The sequence below is a fragment of the Castor canadensis genome, chromosome 1, assembly GCF_047511655.1.
Source record: "Castor canadensis chromosome 1, mCasCan1.hap1v2, whole genome shotgun sequence".
NCBI lineage: Eukaryota > Metazoa > Chordata > Mammalia > Rodentia > Castoridae > Castor > Castor canadensis.
Window position 1 is genome coordinate 180,170,658 of NC_133386.1, and position 19,205 is coordinate 180,189,862.

A 19,205-nucleotide genomic window follows, 5' to 3' on the forward strand; every position below is an offset into this window, starting at 1 on the left:
GCATTTGTGAGCTGAACTTTCACAGTAACTCCAGCAGGAGAATATAACCCCCAGCTGAGAATATACCCTGGGGCACAGGGAAGCCCAGATGAAGACCTGAGAGCAAAGGCTTCCACTCCAGCCATGAGAATGATTGGATCCACAGAGGGAACAAGACCTGTGCTCTCTTTTCACCATCTCAGGATCAAGGCCAAAGTCCTGCTGGAGCATTGTGGGGCGTACTATAGTCCCAGCAACTGGGCGGCTGAGGCAGCGCTGTGTCTGTTTTGCTGCCACCTAGAACGGAGGGTGGCACATGGCCATTGCTCAATAAGTAAGTGTTGACTGAATGAATGCTAATTTGCTCTTGTCTGTTGTCCAACAGGATACAGATGTCATTTTCAAATTGGGTTAAAAATTCCCTGGAAACAGAGGACCACTTTTTGGATCTGTTTATCCACTAAACACTAAACAAGTAAGTAAAAAGCAGCTACTTGGCACCTGCTATATCCTTGGCACCAGTAAGGAGAGGAACAAGTAAAATAAAGAGTTCATCTTCTCTTTGGGGTCTCCATGACCTGGTTGGGTCTGAGTGCCAAAGCCAGCACCTAGGTGAGCCTCTGCCCAAAGCCTTGGCGCCCCACGGGGGCTACAGTGGCAAGAGACTTTCTGCAAAAGTGGTCACTTTCAATGCCCTTTGAGCACCAGGCCCTGCAGACATGTGGTTTGAGGAAAGCTGTTCCCCATGGGGCAGTCAGGTAGCAAACAGCTAGACCTGATGCTGTGGCCTTCCTCCCTCAGGCATCCCAGTCCAGGTCACCTCATATAACCCAGACACCAGGCCAGATCCAATGGGATTATTAGGGGACTACTGGGGCCAGGGATCTAGAAGGGCACATTCTGGGCCTGGTTTCAGACAGACCTACAGTCACCCCAAGCAAGTGGCATTAACTTGGACAAGGTTGAAGAACTTCACTGGGCTCAGTTTGGTCATCTGTAGAATGGACCAAGGGTACTATCCTTGCTGAGTTTTTGGGAGGCCCGTTACGTGGTGACAGCAAAGAGAAGCCCCATTGTTATAGAATCCCAGTTCTGGTCACAGGTGTAGACAGGCTGGGGTCCTCTCAGGTTGAGTCCCTCTATCTCTCTTTCTCTCATATGTGTCAGGGGACCATTTGTAGTCTCTTCCCACCTGCCTTCACCTCCAGGCTGTCAGGATCCTCTCTCTGAAGTGAATGTGTGTATGGCCAGAAACTGCTTAAAAAGCCACAGAACTAAAGGCCAAAGCAGCCACGGTTCTACAGTCTGGTGGATGGCGGGAGCTGAGGTCAGATGGCACAGACTCCTTGTTGGTGCTGCCTACCTCCACCTTCCTGGCCTTACAGAGGCAGGGCCCTGTAAATCAGGCCAAGACAGACACTGGCTGTAGAATCTCATTTGGTTTTGGAGTAGAAATAGCAAACAAGGGTGTGAAGGGGAAGAAACAACAGTGTTTGCTGAATCTGGATTCTAATCCTGTCACGGATGTTTTCTAGTTGTGAGACATTGGCCAAGGCCCCCAGCCTGCCCCAAGTCCCAGTTACAAAACAGAGATCCCAAAAGCTACCAGGGGTGCAGCTAGTCAGAGGGGCTGGAGTTGTGCTCTGGGTTGATGTGAGCACCTGTGTCTCACTGCCCTCCCACTGTCACGCACCACACCGAGGGGTCACTGGCTGCTCTGTGGGGAAGGGTGATCGCCCTGCCTGTCCTTTGCTTTATTCTCCCCCACTGGCTGCCACTCCCTGACTGCTGAGGTCCAGGCCAGGCAAGAAAATAGGGGTGTAGCGACCCCTTTTGGCAAATCGGTTGTACGGCAGCCATGGTCGGAGGTGGTGTTCACAGGAGGGGCCCCTGTTTGGGGCAAGTTGTGGAAAATGCAGAAGGTTGTGGATACGAGGTTTTTCTTTGGGAAAATATTGTCAACATTCACCAAGTGCTTACAATGGGTCAGTCCTTTCTTCTCATTTTCAGTCACTAATCAGTATTAGTTGCGAATAAGTACTCAACAAACGTTATCCACGAATCCCCCTCTTTGCTTTGGAAATATGGCAAGCATAGACCACAGGAGCCTACAGAGCAGAAGGAGAAGCATATCTGAGCTTCCATCCACCCATCCCTCCACCCATCTGTTATTTCTGCATTCATTCGCATTTATATTAGCCAGCTTCTGTTACTGTGACAAACACCTGGGACAATCGGCTTTGTAAAGAAGAAAGTTTAATTTTGGTTCACAGCGTCAGTCCATGGTTGGTTGACCTGGTTGCTGTTGGGCAGTGGTGAGGCAGAACGTCATGTTAGGGAGTGTGTGGTAGAGAAAAGCTGCTCACTTCAAAGTAACCAGGGAGAGAGAGAGAGAGAGAGAGTAGGAGAGAGAGAGAGAGAGAGAGAGAGAGAGAGAGAGAGAGAGCAGCAGAAGAGTCCAAAGTCCCCTTTGAGGGCACACCACAGCACTAATGACCTAAGACCTCCCATGGGCCCCACTGCTTTAAGGTTTTTCCACCTCCCAAAAGCACTCTAGAGAACAAGCCTTAAATACCTGGGCCTTTGCGGGACTGTCAAAGACCCAAACTCTGGCAATTATTGGACTATTCTATGGGCCAGAGACCCTTATTTGCATGAATGTCAGTAAACAGAACAGAGACCCTGACCTCGTGGAGTTTATATTCTAGAGAGGGGGAGAGGAAACCAACTCTGCACAAAATAATTGAGTAGGCTATACAGTGTGTTTGGGATGTTTCTGTAGAGAAATGAAAGGTAGAATGGGGGCTGGGGAAGCCGCGGTGTGGTGAGGGTGAGGGGCAGCTTGTGGAACTGAATGTGTGGTTACAGAAGAGTGAGACTTGAGCAAAGATGTGGAGGAAGTGAGGGGTGAGCCCAGCATGAATCTGGGGGAAGTGTGGTCCAGGCATTGTCTCGAAGCTAGAGCCAAGGCCGCGAAGCTCTGCTTGCCTAGAACCGGACTGTGGATGTGAACAACAAGCCTGGGGGCCACAGGGCCTGGGTCCCTGAGCACACCTGGCCACTCAAGAGGAAGCTTTGTTGGAGGAGGTGACAAGTGAGCTTGGGTTTGAAGGACAGCAGGAGCCCATGGGGTAAGAAAGGCTAGGAAAAGGCTTTGCAAGCAGAAGAAAGTCAAGTACAAAGCTTGGGGCTGGTAGAGCCTGGATGAGAGGGGAGAGGTGTGCAAAGGGCTCCTTTGCCACATTAAAGGATTGGGATTCACTGGTTACAAGTTGAAAGCCATGGGGTTGGAATCGGCTGGTAGAAGCATTTTGCTGGGTAGGCTTTTGGGGGTTTTAATTTGAATGCATGTGGGAGGAGTAGCGGTGTTCTCCCGTCTTTGCCTTTGCCTTAAGCCAGCTTTGCAAGTTTGTTACCACTGTGTACTTGGAGGGACTTGAATTTGTCACCTTGCAAGGTGGAGGGGACCCACTGAGGCGTGTTGCAAAGAGGAAAGTATGATCAGATGTTTCCATCAGAAAGCTTATTCTGGGGCTCCTTTTCCTTCATTTGGATGCCCCAGGGTGGAACATCACTTGCTACCTAAGAGATGCCTGGTGGACTGTGTCAGTTTTGGTTTCTTAACGAATGGGAAATGAATAGAAAATGATAGCAGAGGTGGCCTATCCATCCAGGCCAGGATGGCACTAGGTGAGGTCCTACCCTGGGGATAAAAGTGTGCCCACAGCTAATGCTCCCCTGAGTGTGGAGTTCACATGGTGTATCTTTCCAAGAGTCGTCCAGAGTCAGTGCCATGCCAGCTTTAAAATGCAGGCCCAATTATCAACCTGTTGAATCAATATCTCCTGGTGGAGCCCAGTCATTTGTATTATAAACAAGTGCCTGTTAGAGTTTGAGGACAGTCACAGGCAGAGTGTTCTGGAAGTACAGGATGCTTTGGCCCTGTTTCTGTTAGGGAACCTTCCAGGAAAGCAGTCCAGGAGCTGCCCACGTGATAAATTGATAAGCTCGGCACACAGTTATTTGGCAATCCCACCTGGCCTATCACCTTAGCACAGGTATATCCTCTCATTTTGTCTTCACATCACCTTCTGGGAAGTGGATTTTGTTATTTACATCTTCAGCAAAGAGAAAGGGAGAAAGAGAAAAGCTGGGTGGCTTGCCAAGGCTGTGCAGGCAGATGGGCCTTGGGATGGACCAGCCTCTTAGGGATCCCTCCTGGGCTTCCTTGTCCTTGGATATCCAAGTTGTCCTTCCTGCCCTGGTTAACACACTTCCACCTGCTCACAAACCAAAGCCTCCCCAGAAACAAAGAGAAATTAGAAGTTCACTTGCGCTTTAATTAGAAGTCCTGTGCTCCTGTGGTTCTCAGTTGTTGGTAAGTATAGAGTTACCTGGGGGCCTTGCCCAAGCTCACAGGCCCAGACCCTTGCCTCCTTCAAAGAGCCTGGCCCCTAGTGTTTTACGAGCTCTCCAGGTGATGCTAATACCCTTCAAGTTTGAGAAGTGTGTCTCCAGCGTGGGTCTCCACCAAACCAGTTTTCTGAGATGGTGCAAAGAAAGTGTTCCGGGTAATAGGGAGCTCCTGGAGAGATCTCTGCAAGGGGAAAGGTGGATCTTGTTATTATCGCTTGAAACCACCTTGTGCTTAAAAGCAGAGTTTGCTGGCCACAGCATAAGTAAGCTTAGTGCGAGGAGAAGGGCTGTGGAACAGGTCTCTGAGCCCTGACTGGCAAGGATACGTCATCGGGTGTGAGGATTTTAGGCTGGAGAAGAGATGAGTGAAAACAGAAACAAGGGTAAGGGGAAGGACGGGGGGAGGACAGGGGGTGCAGGCTGCAGGATATGGAGAAGGAAGTACTTTGGCTCAAACATCACCTGGGGTTCTTGGGCCTTCGTGAGGTGGGGACACTGATGGAGATAGAAAACTCATGGATCCCAAAAGGAAAGGCAAGGTTTAAGGACATGTGTACCTTTCTGGGATGAGGTCTCTGGGGCAATGGTTAAAATAATGGTAGGGTCTGTAGTTTGCTGACTTGGGCATAAAACTCCCCTATCAAAGAGCTCCTACTTGTGTGGACTACTGTGGTTCATGTCATTCCCTTGAGCCTCTGCTATCTCATCTGTAAAGTGAGAGTAATGGCAGTCACCCCCAGTAGAGCCACTTTGAAGGTTAGATCGGGTGGTGCTAACCAGGACCTAGACCAGAGCCATGTGCTGGCATCACAACGAATGCTTCCCGTGTCCCTTCTTCCCAGCTCCTACTATTCAAAGTGTGTCCCTCAGCTGTTGTGTGAGGGCTGTCGGCAGCGTCTGGCCTGGTCCTGAGACACTGATTTTAGCTCCCACAGACCACCCGGTGGTGTCCCAGACTGGAAGGCAGATGATGGAAGGTTGAGGAATATCGGAACCAATGTATAGCCAAGTAGATCTGACGAGAGGGTTGGTGTACCCCAATGCTACACAAATTAGGGCTAAATTTTAGGGGTGCTTTTGCCTTTGGGGAGCAGTGTCATTTACAATAGACTTTGCCTATGTAAAAGGCAAATTTCCTCTTGGCGTTGCTGCCTACTCACTTCTTACCAGAAGACACATTTTCTCAGGAGAACACATTTCTTTTAGTTACCACATTTGGGTCCCCATTTTCAGCTCCATCAGCTTGCCCAGAGAGGCTGTAACTCCTTAAACAGTCTCCCCACTCCCATGGCACTTTGGGGTCTTATTGCCTTCTCGCTTCCTTATCTCATCCTGATCCCTGTTTCCTGTGTTCCCAGCTGAGGCTGGGTAGATGATGAAGACTAGTGGGACCGTGGTAACAGTAAGGACTTCCATGACAAGAAGTCTGAGAGCCCTTAATCCAGCCTGAATGGGAACAACTGCTTAAGTCCTGGCTCATGGGCTCATATGGCTGATGCTACAAAGGTGTCCAAAGAGCTGTCATATCTTTTATTTTTTTTTGTCAAGGTGACATAGGACAAAGACACTCAGTATGTGAGCCCAGCCCTTGGTGATGGTAGATCTGCTGTGGAGAGTTTACCACCGCCATCTTGGCCCTTCCCACTCGCTCTGCCGGGGATGATGAGTACCACCTTTTGGAAGGCAAAACCAAAGGAGCTCCACCTGTTTCTGAACTGTCCATGCTATTCAAGTATCTTGAAGGACAGTGTGACCTACCTATCTCCAGAGTTGAGGAAGCCATTAAAATGAAGCTCTTTCTTGTAGGAGAGGGAGTCTGGGCCAGATCAAAGCTTTTGCTTGTACAGCAAAGGGTTAGTCTAGATCTATACATCCATTAAGTTCAGTTTCTTCCCCAATGTATGTTCCTAACATTGGTGAGTGAAGTTCTTTGTACCACTGTTGATGAAGGCTCAGCTCGGCATCCTAAGTCAAAACTCGGCACAGTTTTGTCCTGGCCAGTGCTTCACCTCCCACAGCCAATATCCTTTTCAGAGTTCATCTCCTCACTGACTTGGCATCATGATCACAATTGTGCCTATCCTACTCATGGACGATGTTAATTACCTGTGTGCCCGGCACTGTGCTAAGGATAGAATGATGAAGGCTGACCTGGGCAGAACTGAACAAGCAGTGATATTAAGCATCATTCAGAGAAAGTACAGGTTGCTATGGGAACATCTCAAGTAGACTGAACATGGTTTGGAGCAGTGGGATAGTGTTTAGTACTTTAAAGCACAGCTGCCATAATCTGTAGAAGGTTTTGCACACTTGGGAAGGATGTTACTTAGAAAATAAACTTGGAGTTGTAGCATTTAGTAGATGGGGCATATGTCTGTTTTTAGAAAGGGATCTTGTTATCTGGCTACTTGGGAATTGACTTAAGGAATGAGAGACAGCTGTTGACCTCAAATGGCCCTACCTCCTGGGCTCTTGCATCTAACTTGTTTCATTGACTCTTTGAGGCTTTAAAAGGGTCTTATCTGGCATGTCTTCAGAAATAATATTGATCTGAATAGTCGAAGTTCAGAATATGATCCAGGGAACTTGGTAGAAATGAAGAGTCTTCATTGTCAACCCAAACATACTGAACCAAAGTCCAGGGGTTTGGCTTCATTATCTGTGGCCTAACAGTTCCATTTGCTGATTCTGATGGACTTAAAGTTTGAGCAGCCCATACCGAGGCTATGGTTACTAGTGAGGGATACCTTAGGCAGGTGTCACAGTGAGTGAGTTGAAGGCATTTATAGGCAGCCATGTGAGACAGGAGGATAGAGGGATTTGGTATCTGGTATGGCCAACTGGGGGGGAAAATAGGCAAAACACTTGGTTTATGTTCTAGGACCTTTTCTATAAAGGAAACCTTTTCTTTAAGTAGAAGCTCTATGGACCATATGGTCTCATCATGACTATCACTGTGCCATTTGCAAAAGCAGCCATAATCAATAAATGAACAAACATGGCTGTGTTCCAATGAAACATTAGCCACAAAACAGGCAATGGACAGATTAGTCCCCAACACTGAGAGTTTAACTGGCATCTGTTTGGAGGGAATGATTTACTCAGTGTTGTTGCTTTTAAGCAGTAGAACGCCACCTTTCATACTTAAAACCTGATAAAGCAGGCTGTAGGTGAAGCTCAGGTTGAGGACCCCAGAGACCACCTGTTCAGTTCCCCTTTCCTCACCATAGGCCCTAAGGCTCTTCCTCAGAACACATTCTAATGGCTTTGAAGGAGCATGCACTAATGTCTGTGCTTGGGCCACTTAGGCATTGCCCTTGACTAAGTAGGTGACTTCCTGAACCACTTTGAGCCTAAAACCCAAGGCTAGAGAGGTGCCAAACCTGAGATCAGTTCTGTCCCTAACCACACCTGGACTTGGGGAGACTCTCCTTTGTCCCAGAGTATGGTCTCTCTTTCTCTGTAGGTTCCAGGAAACCTGCGGGGGGCAGTACAAATACCTGGAGTATGAGTCACCAGGCAGCCACCCAATCCATGGGGGATCGGGACCTCAGAAACAGGAAGATCTTCAGTGAGCTGCTGGAGATGATGCTGGAGGTGAACAGGACCATGGAGGACCACTTTCTGGAATTTACAACCAGGGAAATGCAGGGCCCGCCATTGAACGAAGAGAGTTATGCTCAAACCATCCGTGAGCAGCAAGGCCGTATAAGGGACCTGATGAGCAAGATAGTCAAACTCCTATGGTCTGAAGTCGTAGATAACCTGGGGCTCAAACAGCCTCCCTCTGCCCAAGACTCTAGCATTGATATCACAGGTAGACCGACGGCCCTCTCTTTTAGGCAGCCTGACCAGCCAGATCTCCGTCAAAGGGAATTTGAAGTTGCATTTGTCAGCTACTTCCTTTCCAAACGTGGGAGTGATATTTCTACCTCTTACCACAAGAACTTCCAGAACTATGAAGACTATCAAAGAGATAAATATCATGAGGAAACGAACCCCTTGGTAAGAATGGTGGGGGCAAGAGGGAGGCGACTCTGAGAGCTCTTATCACTGGGATTTACTAAGCCATGTGCCTTTCATCTTCACACTCGTGCAATGGGCACTGTCCTCTTAGAGTGAGGGTGTAGTCGCAGAAATAAAATGAGATGCCCTAGATAGTTGGACAGCTGAGGTCTGGGTCCCTTCTCCTAACTCCCAGCTCTTAACCACAAGGAGCTGTTACTCTGGGCATAGTGATGAGTGAACCTGCTGTTATGGAGTATAGCGTAGTCGGCCATTAGGGAAACAAACTTTAATAATGGTTCCAAAAACACTAAAGGAATGTGCACTTCAGGTAGTCTGGGAATGTGTCTTAAAGTTCGAACCAGCCAGTGGGATGGTGGTGGTCCTCTGGGAAGGAGGAGCAGAATACATAAAAGCTGAAGGTGGGAAGATGCTGGAGTGACTTGGAAAGAAAGCCCATGTGGCCAGAGTACAGACAATGAGTGCTATGGCAAGAAGTGCATGCATAGGTGGACAAGTGTCAAAATGATGCCCTGAGGCTGACAGAGAGCTGACAAAAGTTTCCAGCAAAGGGGAGTCACAGCAGCTCTCCAGCCAGAGAGTGAAGGATAGCTCTAGCCATGTCTTCTCCTGTCCCCATCCAAATGAAGTGTAGCCAATGGCCTTCTGCTTTTCTGGGGGCTGGCTCTGGTGTCTCCATTGCACTTTGAGGATTGGCATCTCCGTCACTAACTTGGCCCTTACATGTGATAGTAAACCACTACTGGGGCCTCCAGTTGTTAAAGGTCCAAGTTCTAAGTAGGGCAGATGGCACTCTGCCTACCTCCCAGGGTCATATGGCTTGTAGGTGATCTGCTTCTTTCTTATTCACTCTTTAACCAGGGATCATACAGAACCCCTTTTTTTCAGGACTTATGGCAACTCACGTGAAGCACTTCATGAACATCTGGCACGTAGATAGAACATAATCCAACTACTTATATATGTAGCCCTAAAAGGGGAGTTTGCAAACTGTAAGATTTTAGGTTTTGGGGAAGTTTTAAAGTTGTCAAGCATGGATTGAATTGTCTTATAGGGTGGTGAAATCTTCTCTTGAATTAATCTGAGATCCATACTTATTGGCATATCTAAAGGGATACATCTAGGGTGGAACAAGAAGGTTAATTTGAATTCCTTCCACCTGCAGGGCTTCCTTAACCTCAGCACCAGTGAGAACAAACTCTGCCTTGATCTGATGACTGAAAGGGTAAGTCATGCTCCAGGCATGTTGGGACTTGTCCCTTTGAGGCCCAGCCCCCCTGACATGTTCCTCAGTATATGATAGATGTATTAATTAGTAGAGCACAGGAGTTTGGGAAAGGGAGAGGAATTTCTAGAACAGCTCACTCCCCTCTTGGTGTTGACCGTGTCCAGCAGGTTTCTGGTAGGTGTATAGTGGGTAGGCTGCCAGGGGAGCTTTGGTGTGGGGACACCATCAAATACTTCTCGATGAGGTGTCTATTTGTGTAATCTATGACAGGAAGACATGGCTCCTTTGTTCTTTAGGAGCATGTATACCCATTTCCCCTTTTGGGAGACCATGAAATGCAGGGCAATATGTAGAAATTTGGAAAGGCATGAGGCCTCTATGGCTTCCCTGGTCTGGCTGTCTTCACTCTCTGTTTGTCAACAGTTGTGTCAGCGTGACATGAACTCTGTTGAGGATGTTCTACTGCAGTATTCCGACTGGAAAGGGCAACCATTGTAAGTGACTTCCAGATCTTGGGTTTGCTGTTTTGCAGGCTCCTGTATTCATCCAGGAAAGGAGTCAATGCATCATATTCTTACTGTCTGTCTCCCCATTTCTTTGGGTGATAACTCTTAAGAAATGCCTAGAGTAAAACTTCATCAGGAGGCAGCCTGGACTGATAGAAATATAACTCAAAAAGCCTGCCTCTTGTCCTACCTTCCACTTACTATCTGTGTGACCTGGGGAGTTGACATGCCTATCAACACCCCTATAAAATGAGGCTGAATTGGGTATCAAAGACCCCTTTAGGTTGGACAACATGCCCTTCAAAAAAAGACTGACCTCTAGACCCTGAATGAGGAAGGGGAGCCTGGGATCCACAAGGTCTCTGTGGGTCTGTCCACAGCCTGCGGGAAGAAGTGGCCCGGTTCCTGTCCTACTATTGCAAGGCACCTTACTACATTGATCCTGAAAATGTGAGTCAGTCCAGTGGAGGGTTGTATTCTTGGGGGACCCTCTGCATTACCTAGGGGATACAGTGAGAACCAGTGGAGACCCTCAGGACCAGGGCAGGATGAAGGCCAATGGATCCCAACTGAAGAGGCTCATAGTGCCTGTGCCTCCCAGTGGCAGGGAAAGAGTATGCCTTCTTACATGGGCACTGTTTTTTGACTTCAGTCTCTTGTGCATTGCCCCCAGGTGGTTGTTCTCAATGGCTGCTGCTCTGTCTTCTCTGCACTGGCCATGGTTCTGTGTGACCCAGGTGGTAAGTCAGTAGGCACATGGGTAGGAGCAAATGGAAACTGGGCCTTGGGGAAGAGTGTCTTGGTTCAAGGCCTTTCCCCCAAAGTGCCAGCCCTTCTACACTGACTTACATATCTTCCAGTAATTTCTGGGGAAGCAAGTATTTGGATCTCCATTTAATATGGAAGAGAAGCATGTGACAGTTCTCAGGGGATACACCCCAGGAATGATGGCATGGGAGCCAAATCATAGCTGGACTCTTGGGCTCAGTTGCAATACAGAGAGCCTTAGTAATTGGTTGAGACTTTATAGATTTCCTTCCTCCTCCTCCTCCTCAAAAAAGATGGGGAGGGGAGAGGCTGATTAGTTTTGGGCTAAATAAAGCTGAGAGATCTGCTCTCAGTCTCTCTGAACAATGCCCAATCAAGCCTTAGATCTTAGTGAGCTCTGGTTGGATGGGAGGAAGTGGCCTAGATGGAAGGATTGGATTCTTGGTTGACCCATCAGTGAAGCCAAATGGGTGGGTAGAGAAAATGTGTGAAATCACCTGGTCCAAATAACAGGAGCCTTCCTTGTGAATGAACCTTGACCACTAATGTTTGACCTGGAGCAAACAAGACTTTGCTAATGACCAGTGCTCCATCTGCTAGCAAGACTAGCTTGATTTGTACCCTGGACTCTGAGCCTTCCACAGCAATATTCCTTCCTTCTCTTCTCTAGTGTATCCCCCAAAATGAAACTAGAGTCTTGTTCCTCAAATCATTCTATAAGAATATATGATTTTTTTTAATGGAGTCTGAGTCTGAGGACATTAATCCCTAGGTAGGAGACACCAAACCAATCTCTTCTGTCAGTAGCTTTGCTGACAATCTGGGTGGGCTATCAGGTTCTGAGAGAAATGGAACTAATGGTTTTGTCCCTCTATGCTTCCAGAGGCCTTTCTCGTCCCCACTCCCTTCTGTGGTGGCTTTGTCTTTACTTCCTCCTTGTATGCAAAAGTTGAGCTGATTTTCGTCTACCTGGAGAGTGAGGTCAGAATGGGCCCCTTCCCTGCTCAGCCCGCCTAGGTAGTAGACTATTCCAGGGGTGCCTATGAAGCATAGGCGGCCTTCTTAACCACAAAAGTGGTGGTTGGGACAGGTGAAGTTGGGGGTGAAGAAGCCATGTGGGCCTGGCACCCTGGTATGAAGGTCTGGGGTGTAGGGGGGTGTGAAATCAAGGTGCAGAAGCTTTCCATGTAGGCATTTTCAGTATGGTTCTCTTGCAGGTCACTGCTGAAAACACCCACCCTTTCCAGCTCACTGTGGAAAAGTTGGAGCTTGTCCTTATGGAAGCTAAGAGTAAGGTAAGGAGGGTGGCTTTTCTGGCCCTGAGAGGAGTTGAGTACTGAGGCTGTGATGTAAGACCTAGTGGGCTTTCTTTATAAGGAGGAGGTAGTGAATGATTCCAGAGGCATGTCCCCGTCAGAGCCATGAGTCCCATTCATGGCTGCATCCCAGAGTGCCCCCTTATCCAGCAGTGTAGGAATTGCTTGAGAACCTACCTAGGCCTCATTACGTGCCCTGTATTGGATGTTCTGACCTATAAAAGATCCTTGGCTGAACTTGGGGTAAATGTAAAGGACTTGTTTCATTCTTGTGTTTGGCTTCTTAGGCAAAAAAAGTCAGAGGCCTCCTGCTATCCAACCCTCAGAATCCCCTGGGTGATGTCTACTCCCTAGAGTCACTGATGCAATACCTGATATTCGCCAAGAGGTATGACTTCCACTTAAGACTAGATGGAAAAAAAAAAAGCTTCCCATCATTTGTCCTGAAGAAGTCAGAACTGGAAGTACTTTATCCAATATTTCTACTATATACTTTGTTTTGCAGAGCTACCTATAACTAAATTTGAAATGAAAGGAAAATCACCCACATTTCTTTTGCCATTTCCTTTCTAGACTCTTCCCTCATAGGCATTGACACAGCAATCAGATGATTTTGTCACTCTTCCACTTAGTATAAGCACTTTCTCCCAGCATCCGTTTTCCAAACTACTTGGACTAAGGTGTCGAAGAAGACAGACTCTCAGACCTTGTGTGACAAAGATGTGTTTCTATAGCACTTTCACGTCCCACTCCTAAGAACATGTTAATGAGTTGCCTCTGAAGTCCTGAAATAACCCTATTACTTAGGACAGTTAATCTTCTGTTCTTTAGAAGGAATAGACTATTCAAGCCTGAGGATTAAGCCAGAGCAATGAATGGCAGAACATAGGGCCAGGAGAAAGAATGCTAGAGGCTGTGGTTGAGAATTTAACAGAGCTGTGTTCAAATACCAGCTCCAGCACCTGTTAGTTGAAGGAATTGTTTACATATTAGAGCCACATTTTCTTATTTGTGATATGGGGATGATGACACTATTTCAGAGGATTTTTTGGAGAACAGAAGAGTTGGTGCTTGTGTGCACATGGCTTACTTAGTGGTACTACTCAATTCAGACTGAGTAGTACTGTCACACAAACAGACACCAAGCATCTCCCCATTGGCCTCTATTTGGTGGTTCAAAGTTTACATAAGATATTAACATGCATGCCTTTTAGGTCCTGTCCCATAAGTATCCCCAAGCCAGGTGCAAAGATTCCTTTTATAACACCTTCTACCTTTCTGTGCCTTTTGGAAGGCTGCATGGGCTGCTGGGATAATCAATCTGATCTGTGTCTGGAACAGAACACGATAGAAAGTGAGTTAAGATTACAGAGAAAAGCTAGGTCTTATTCTCCTTCTTCATCTAACTACAGGCACAAGCTACATGTGATCATGGATGAGGTTTATATGCTGTCTGTGTTTGATGAATCCATTAAATTCCACAGTGTTCTGAGCATAGAAAGGTGAGTTTGGCTCAGCTGAAATTGGGAACGAGAACCATGAGGCACTTGCTTTGCAGGGTGAATTTCCTGAGACATCAACTTAACTGGCTATGTGCTAGGGACTGAGTTACGTGCTAACATGGTTGTGGACATGAGCAAAGCATAGTCTTCACCTCTAAGTATCTTCTAGTCTAAATGCTATTCTGCATATAAGCAAACTTGAGGGCAAGGTAGCAAGTGCCCTATCAAAGGTGAAGACAAAGCCCCACAGCAGGTCAGGTTAGGAACTTTTTTTTTTTTTTTTTCATTTTGAGACAGGGTCTTGTTATGAATCTCAGGTTGGCCTCAAATTTGAGACCCTCCTGTCTCAGCCTCCCAAGTGCAGGATTACAGGCATGTGTCACCACACCTGGCTGGAGGTTCCTTTACTTTACCATCCTTTCCCTTCCCTGGGATGACAATGTGTGCCACCATGCCCAGCTATTGGTTGAAATGGAGTTTCATTAACTTTTTGCCTGGGCTAGCCTTGAACCATGATCCTCCACATCTCAGCCTTCCAAGTAGCTAAGATTATAGGCAAGAGGCACCAGTGCCTCTTAAGCTTGGAGCTTTCTTAAGGGTGGTATTGACCCTAGGGATAGGATTCCAGCAAAGTGTGGGAAGCAAATGGGTGGTAGAAGGAATAGCTTCAGAGGTGGAGAAGTAAAAAATAGGCAAGTATATTCTTGAAATGATGGGTGATCCACATCTGAAGAATCAACTGCCAGGAGGGTGGTTTTGTAGCAGGTCTAGGAGAGCCATGAGTCAGGCTGAGGGTCCTGGTTCTTATTCAATGGGTCCTTGGGAGCTGCTCCATTGTGTTCTTCAAGGATACTTTGTGTTGACTTCCTGGCCTCAATGGGGCAACTCTTTCTTGAATGTTGGGCTCTTCAGGCCCTACCGTCTAGGAAGGACTTGTGTCTACTTACCCATTCCCACTCACAGAATCCAAGTCTTCATGCTTCATCTATTTCTCCATAACCTTGATTCTTTTTTTTCTGTTTCTCCAGTTTGCCTGACCCCCAAAGGACTCACATGATCTGGGGCACTAGCAAGGTGAGCCCCAGCTGCCTGTCCTATATGTCCTGTATGGAAGGAAGGGGAGCCAGAAGTAGAAAGCAAACAAGCTAGATGTTTCTTCTCTTCTCTTCCTCCAGGATTTCGGCATTGCTGGCTTCCGATTTGGTGCCCTGTATACCTACAACAAGGAGGTGGCCTCTGCTGTGAGCTCCTTTGGCTACCTCCACAGTATCTCTGGCATTGCCCAGTACAAGCTGTGTCGACTGCTCCAGGACAGAGGTACTGAGCAACACCCCAGGCTGGCATTTGGGCTAGAACTCATGGCCATCAGGAATTCCTAGACTTTCTTTGGCCTCTAACATGCCCTCAAGATGCTGAGACTCGTCACCATCTTGGGCTTAACCATGGCAGGATGGGAGATTTGGAGGATAGCAGGTTGTAGCTCAGATAGTGCAGAGGGTGTAGCTACTAAACACACTTTAATTCTGGATGTCTAGTAGTTCTTGCTGTGCCTGGAAAGGGGAGAATAATCATTCATATGTAAGATCTGAACATAGGGACTTCAGAAGTTAGTCTGTGAACATCTATTTTTCTTCCTCAATGCCCTGCTTGCCTCAGGCAGAGATTCAAAGAAACGCTTTGACTCTTCTAATACAACATAATCTCATTGTCATTATTTGTGGTTTAGATCTATGGCACCTAGATTCACTTTGAACTTCAAGCGGATGCTGGCCTCAGGAGACTTTCTCCTTTCATGCTTGGGAAAGACTCCCTTTCTTTAATTTCCCGTAATAAATGCCAGCCCGGAAGGTTGAAATTAATAGCTGGGACATAATGAAGTAAACTAATGAATGAAACATAATGAATGAAACAAACTAACATCGTTAGATTAGCAGGGTTAGAAAACAATTTGCTTCTAGCTTTGGGAAGGAGGTAGATAGGACAAATCCAACTGGATGCTTTCTACATGGTATCAGGCTCTTTGATACTTGCCAGAAATCAGATCCCAGCCCCTTGAACGCTACTTCTCAACCTTGGATGTACTTGGGAATTACTGAGGTGCTTAAGTACCAATGTGTGGTTTCATCCTCAAAGATTTAACTTAGATGATGGTCTAGAAGTCTAACCTGGGCATCAGGGCTTCTACAGTCTCCCCAGGTTGTTCTCTTGTGCTGCCAGTGCTGAGAACAATTGGGCAAAAAGCATCTCTGGGCATATCTAGGATCCCCCAAGTCTACCATGTGGGATTCAAAGGCAGAAGTTAGGGAATTTTTTGTTTTTCAGTAATTTATTTTTTAAAAATATTTTTAGCATATATCAGTTATACGGGGGGTTTCATTGTGACATTTCCATATATGCTCACGCTGTACTTTGATTAGGTCCTGTCCCCAGCATCGTTCTTCCTCATCTCCTGCCACCTAATGAAAAATGATTGTGACAAGTTTCAGTGTTCTATTTTCATACAAGTATAAAAAAATCCATCAACCATATTCACTGTCCTTTACCTTCTCCATTCACTGACCCCCTCCCACCAGTATCTTCCCCAATAAGGCTGTTTCACATTCCTGTACTTCCTTGTTTAAGTGTACATTCATCATTCAAAGGCGTTTTGCCATGCCATTTCACCAGTGAATGTATTGTACTTTAAGCAGTGTAATCTCCTCTATTATTCTTCCTTACCCGTTGCTGTTTTGAGTACCTGTTAACTTGCCCAGTAGACAGCAGCAGCATCAGTTCCCTTCAAGGGATAGCCTGCCTTCTTGCTTCTAGGATGTGAACTCAATGGGAACATTCCTGCTGGACTATTGGGCAGTCCATCTTACCTTCCAGAGCCATAGATAAGAGGTGGGTGTGTTGGGTGGATACCATGAGCACAAATACAATAGTTAGTCTTGGGTAGAAATAGCTCAAATGAAGCCCAGCTAATATTTGGGAAGGAATCCTCTGGCAGACTTGCCATGAGATCTGTGACAGCTGTCTTCCTCTCCCATCCAGAGTGGATCAACAGGATGTACCTGCCGGTTAACCACTGCCGGCTCCGGTTCGCTCATAAGTATGTCACTGACCAGCTGGAGGCGCTGAAGATTCCATTCCTCAACCGAGGCTCTGGCCTGTACATCTGGATCAACTTGAAGGAGGTGAATTCTGGGAACAAACACATGCATTCTTGGACAGACCTGTCTCTAGGATCTGGTGCTCAGCTCTGTTCCTCTGTCCTCCCTAGTACTTAGAACCATGTACATTTGAGGAAGAGAAGGCCCTCCATCAGCGCTTCCTGGCCCACAAGCTGATGTTATCCCGTGGCAAATCCTTTACGTGTAAGGAGCCTGGCTGGTTCCGCCTCATCTTTGCAGAAAATCACCAACAACTAAGAGAGGGTGAGTGATGCAGACTTTCTGGTCCTGGAATCCATTAAAAATACCCTGTCAACTTCTCTCTAGCTCAACCCCTCCCTCTCTCCTTCTCTCCCATGTCCCTATTATGTACCAGATGCTGTCCTACCTGCTGGGAATATGGCAATAAGTCATTCTCATGAAGGTTTATGTTGCAGAAACATATTTGGTATACTGTGGAAAATATTCTGAGTGAAGCTAGGTGTTGCAGCTGGGAGGCTGAGGCAGGAGGGCTGGACACACACACATACACACATACACATACACACACACACACACACAAAGATAGAAGAGTTAAGAGGAAAATAGAGCCAGAATACAGGGTTTAATATGACACATAGAGCTGTCTGGCAGGCTAAGACAATGACGCTCAAAAGAACCATCAGGGACATAACAGGTTGACTTAGAAATCTATTCCAAACAATGGAGGGCTGAACAAGAGGCTCTGATGGTCTCCGATGACCTGGTAGGTCTGGGCCCCACCTGCAACCCCACTAAGTCTATTTCTTTGCCCCCATTTGGACCTTCTAGGCATGCATCGGTTCTGTCAGGCTCTACAGGATCAGAAGGACTACTGGGTAACGAAAGAGTTGGAGAGCGCAATGAGGGAGTAGGCCACCTGCCTCCCAAGCAGCACCCTGGCAGGACAGCCATGTGAAGGCCCCAATATCAGCCCCTGGTCCAGAAGGCTGTGACTGAACAGTGACTTCTCTGGGAGGGGTCTCATCTGACTCACCCGTCAACCTCCTAAGCTGAGCATCTGCCATCTTGGTCTTTGGAATCTTTGCATATTTTAGCTTTTGCTAGCCATTGTGTATGCACAATGGTGTTTTTATTGGGATTGGGGTGGGAGGGCCTAGAGGTACCTGGAGAGGGATAAAGGGAGCTCTCTGGCTTCTTATTTAGATGGCTTTATTTTTATATTTAATATCTAATAAATCCGGTATTCTCTTAAATTCCAGGCCTGTTTTATTTCTTCATTCTTTATAATGACATTTGGGAGTGAGATGATTTTCTGTTTTTTTTGTAAGTTCTAGGGCAGGTTGTATATAAAGGATAGGAAAGAAAAGCAGCGACCCCCTATCCCCCCAACTGAGGGAGCCCTTTCTAAGTGTCAGATACAACTACTCTGGGGACTCTTACAAGGTCACATCTACTTTCCTACAACCTGCTACGGGGAAGGGTGGGGTATAATTGCACTTGTACATCCAAATGCCAGAGTTGGTTCTAGTTTTGTCCTTCTAACAGGCTTTCAGACAAATCTTGGTGACAAGTTTGTATCTTAGTGTGTTCAGACAGCTACAACAAAATACCAGAAGGTGGATGGCTTGCAAAGAACAGAGTTGTTTTGCATAATTCTGGAGGTAGGCAAGTCCAATATCAGGCCGTGGTACCTGGCAGCAGGGGTGGGGGACTCCCTCTGCCTTCATGGCCTAATCACTTCTCAAGGGTCCCATCTCCTAGTGCCATCATGCTGGCGGTAAGGATTTCAGCATATGGACTTGGGCAGGGTCACACACACTCGGAGTCTCCCATTTCCATCTATATCTTCAGCTGTCAAATCACATTCACTGAGTTTCTCTGCTGAGCCTGTGTACTTGTGTACTGAGGCTATTTTTTTTTTCTTTTATTATTCATATGTGCATACAAGGCTTGGTTCATTTCTCCCCCCTGCCCCCACCCCCTCCCTTACCACCCACTCCAGCCCCCTACCTCTCCCCCCCACCCCCTCAATACCCAGCAGAAACTATTTTGCCCTTATCTCTAATTTTGTTGTAGAGAGAGTATAAGCAATAATAGGAAGGAACAAGGGGTTTTGCTGGTTGAGATAAGGATAGCTATACAGGGCATTGACTCACATTGATTTCCTGTGCGTGGGTGTTACCTTCTAGGTTAATTCTTTTTGATCTAACCTTTTCTCTAGTTCCTGGTCCCCTTTTCCTATTGGCCTCAGTTGCTTTAAGGTATCTGCTTTAGTTTCTCTGCATTAAGGCCAACGAATGCTAGCTAGTTTTTTAGGTGTCTTACCTATC

General features: G+C 46.9%; 1 protein-coding gene across 1 annotated transcript; it reads left to right on the plus strand.

The window, feature by feature from the left end:
- Positions 1-243: 243 nt before the first annotated feature.
- Positions 244-18,005, plus strand: Accsl (1-aminocyclopropane-1-carboxylate synthase homolog (inactive) like). The gene is made up of 15 exons (XM_020181628.2): positions 244-454; positions 7,862-8,400; positions 9,587-9,646; positions 10,073-10,143; positions 10,536-10,605; positions 10,829-10,895; positions 11,807-11,904; positions 12,141-12,218; positions 12,527-12,627; positions 13,652-13,741; positions 14,770-14,815; positions 14,917-15,058; positions 16,775-16,917; positions 17,004-17,157; positions 17,704-18,005. Exons 2-15 carry the CDS (start codon positions 7,903-7,905, stop codon positions 17,784-17,786), a joined length of 1,701 nt encoding a protein of 566 aa, XP_020037217.2. The 5' UTR covers positions 244-454; positions 7,862-7,902; the 3' UTR covers positions 17,787-18,005.
- The last annotated feature ends 1,200 nt before the right edge of the window (positions 18,006-19,205 follow it).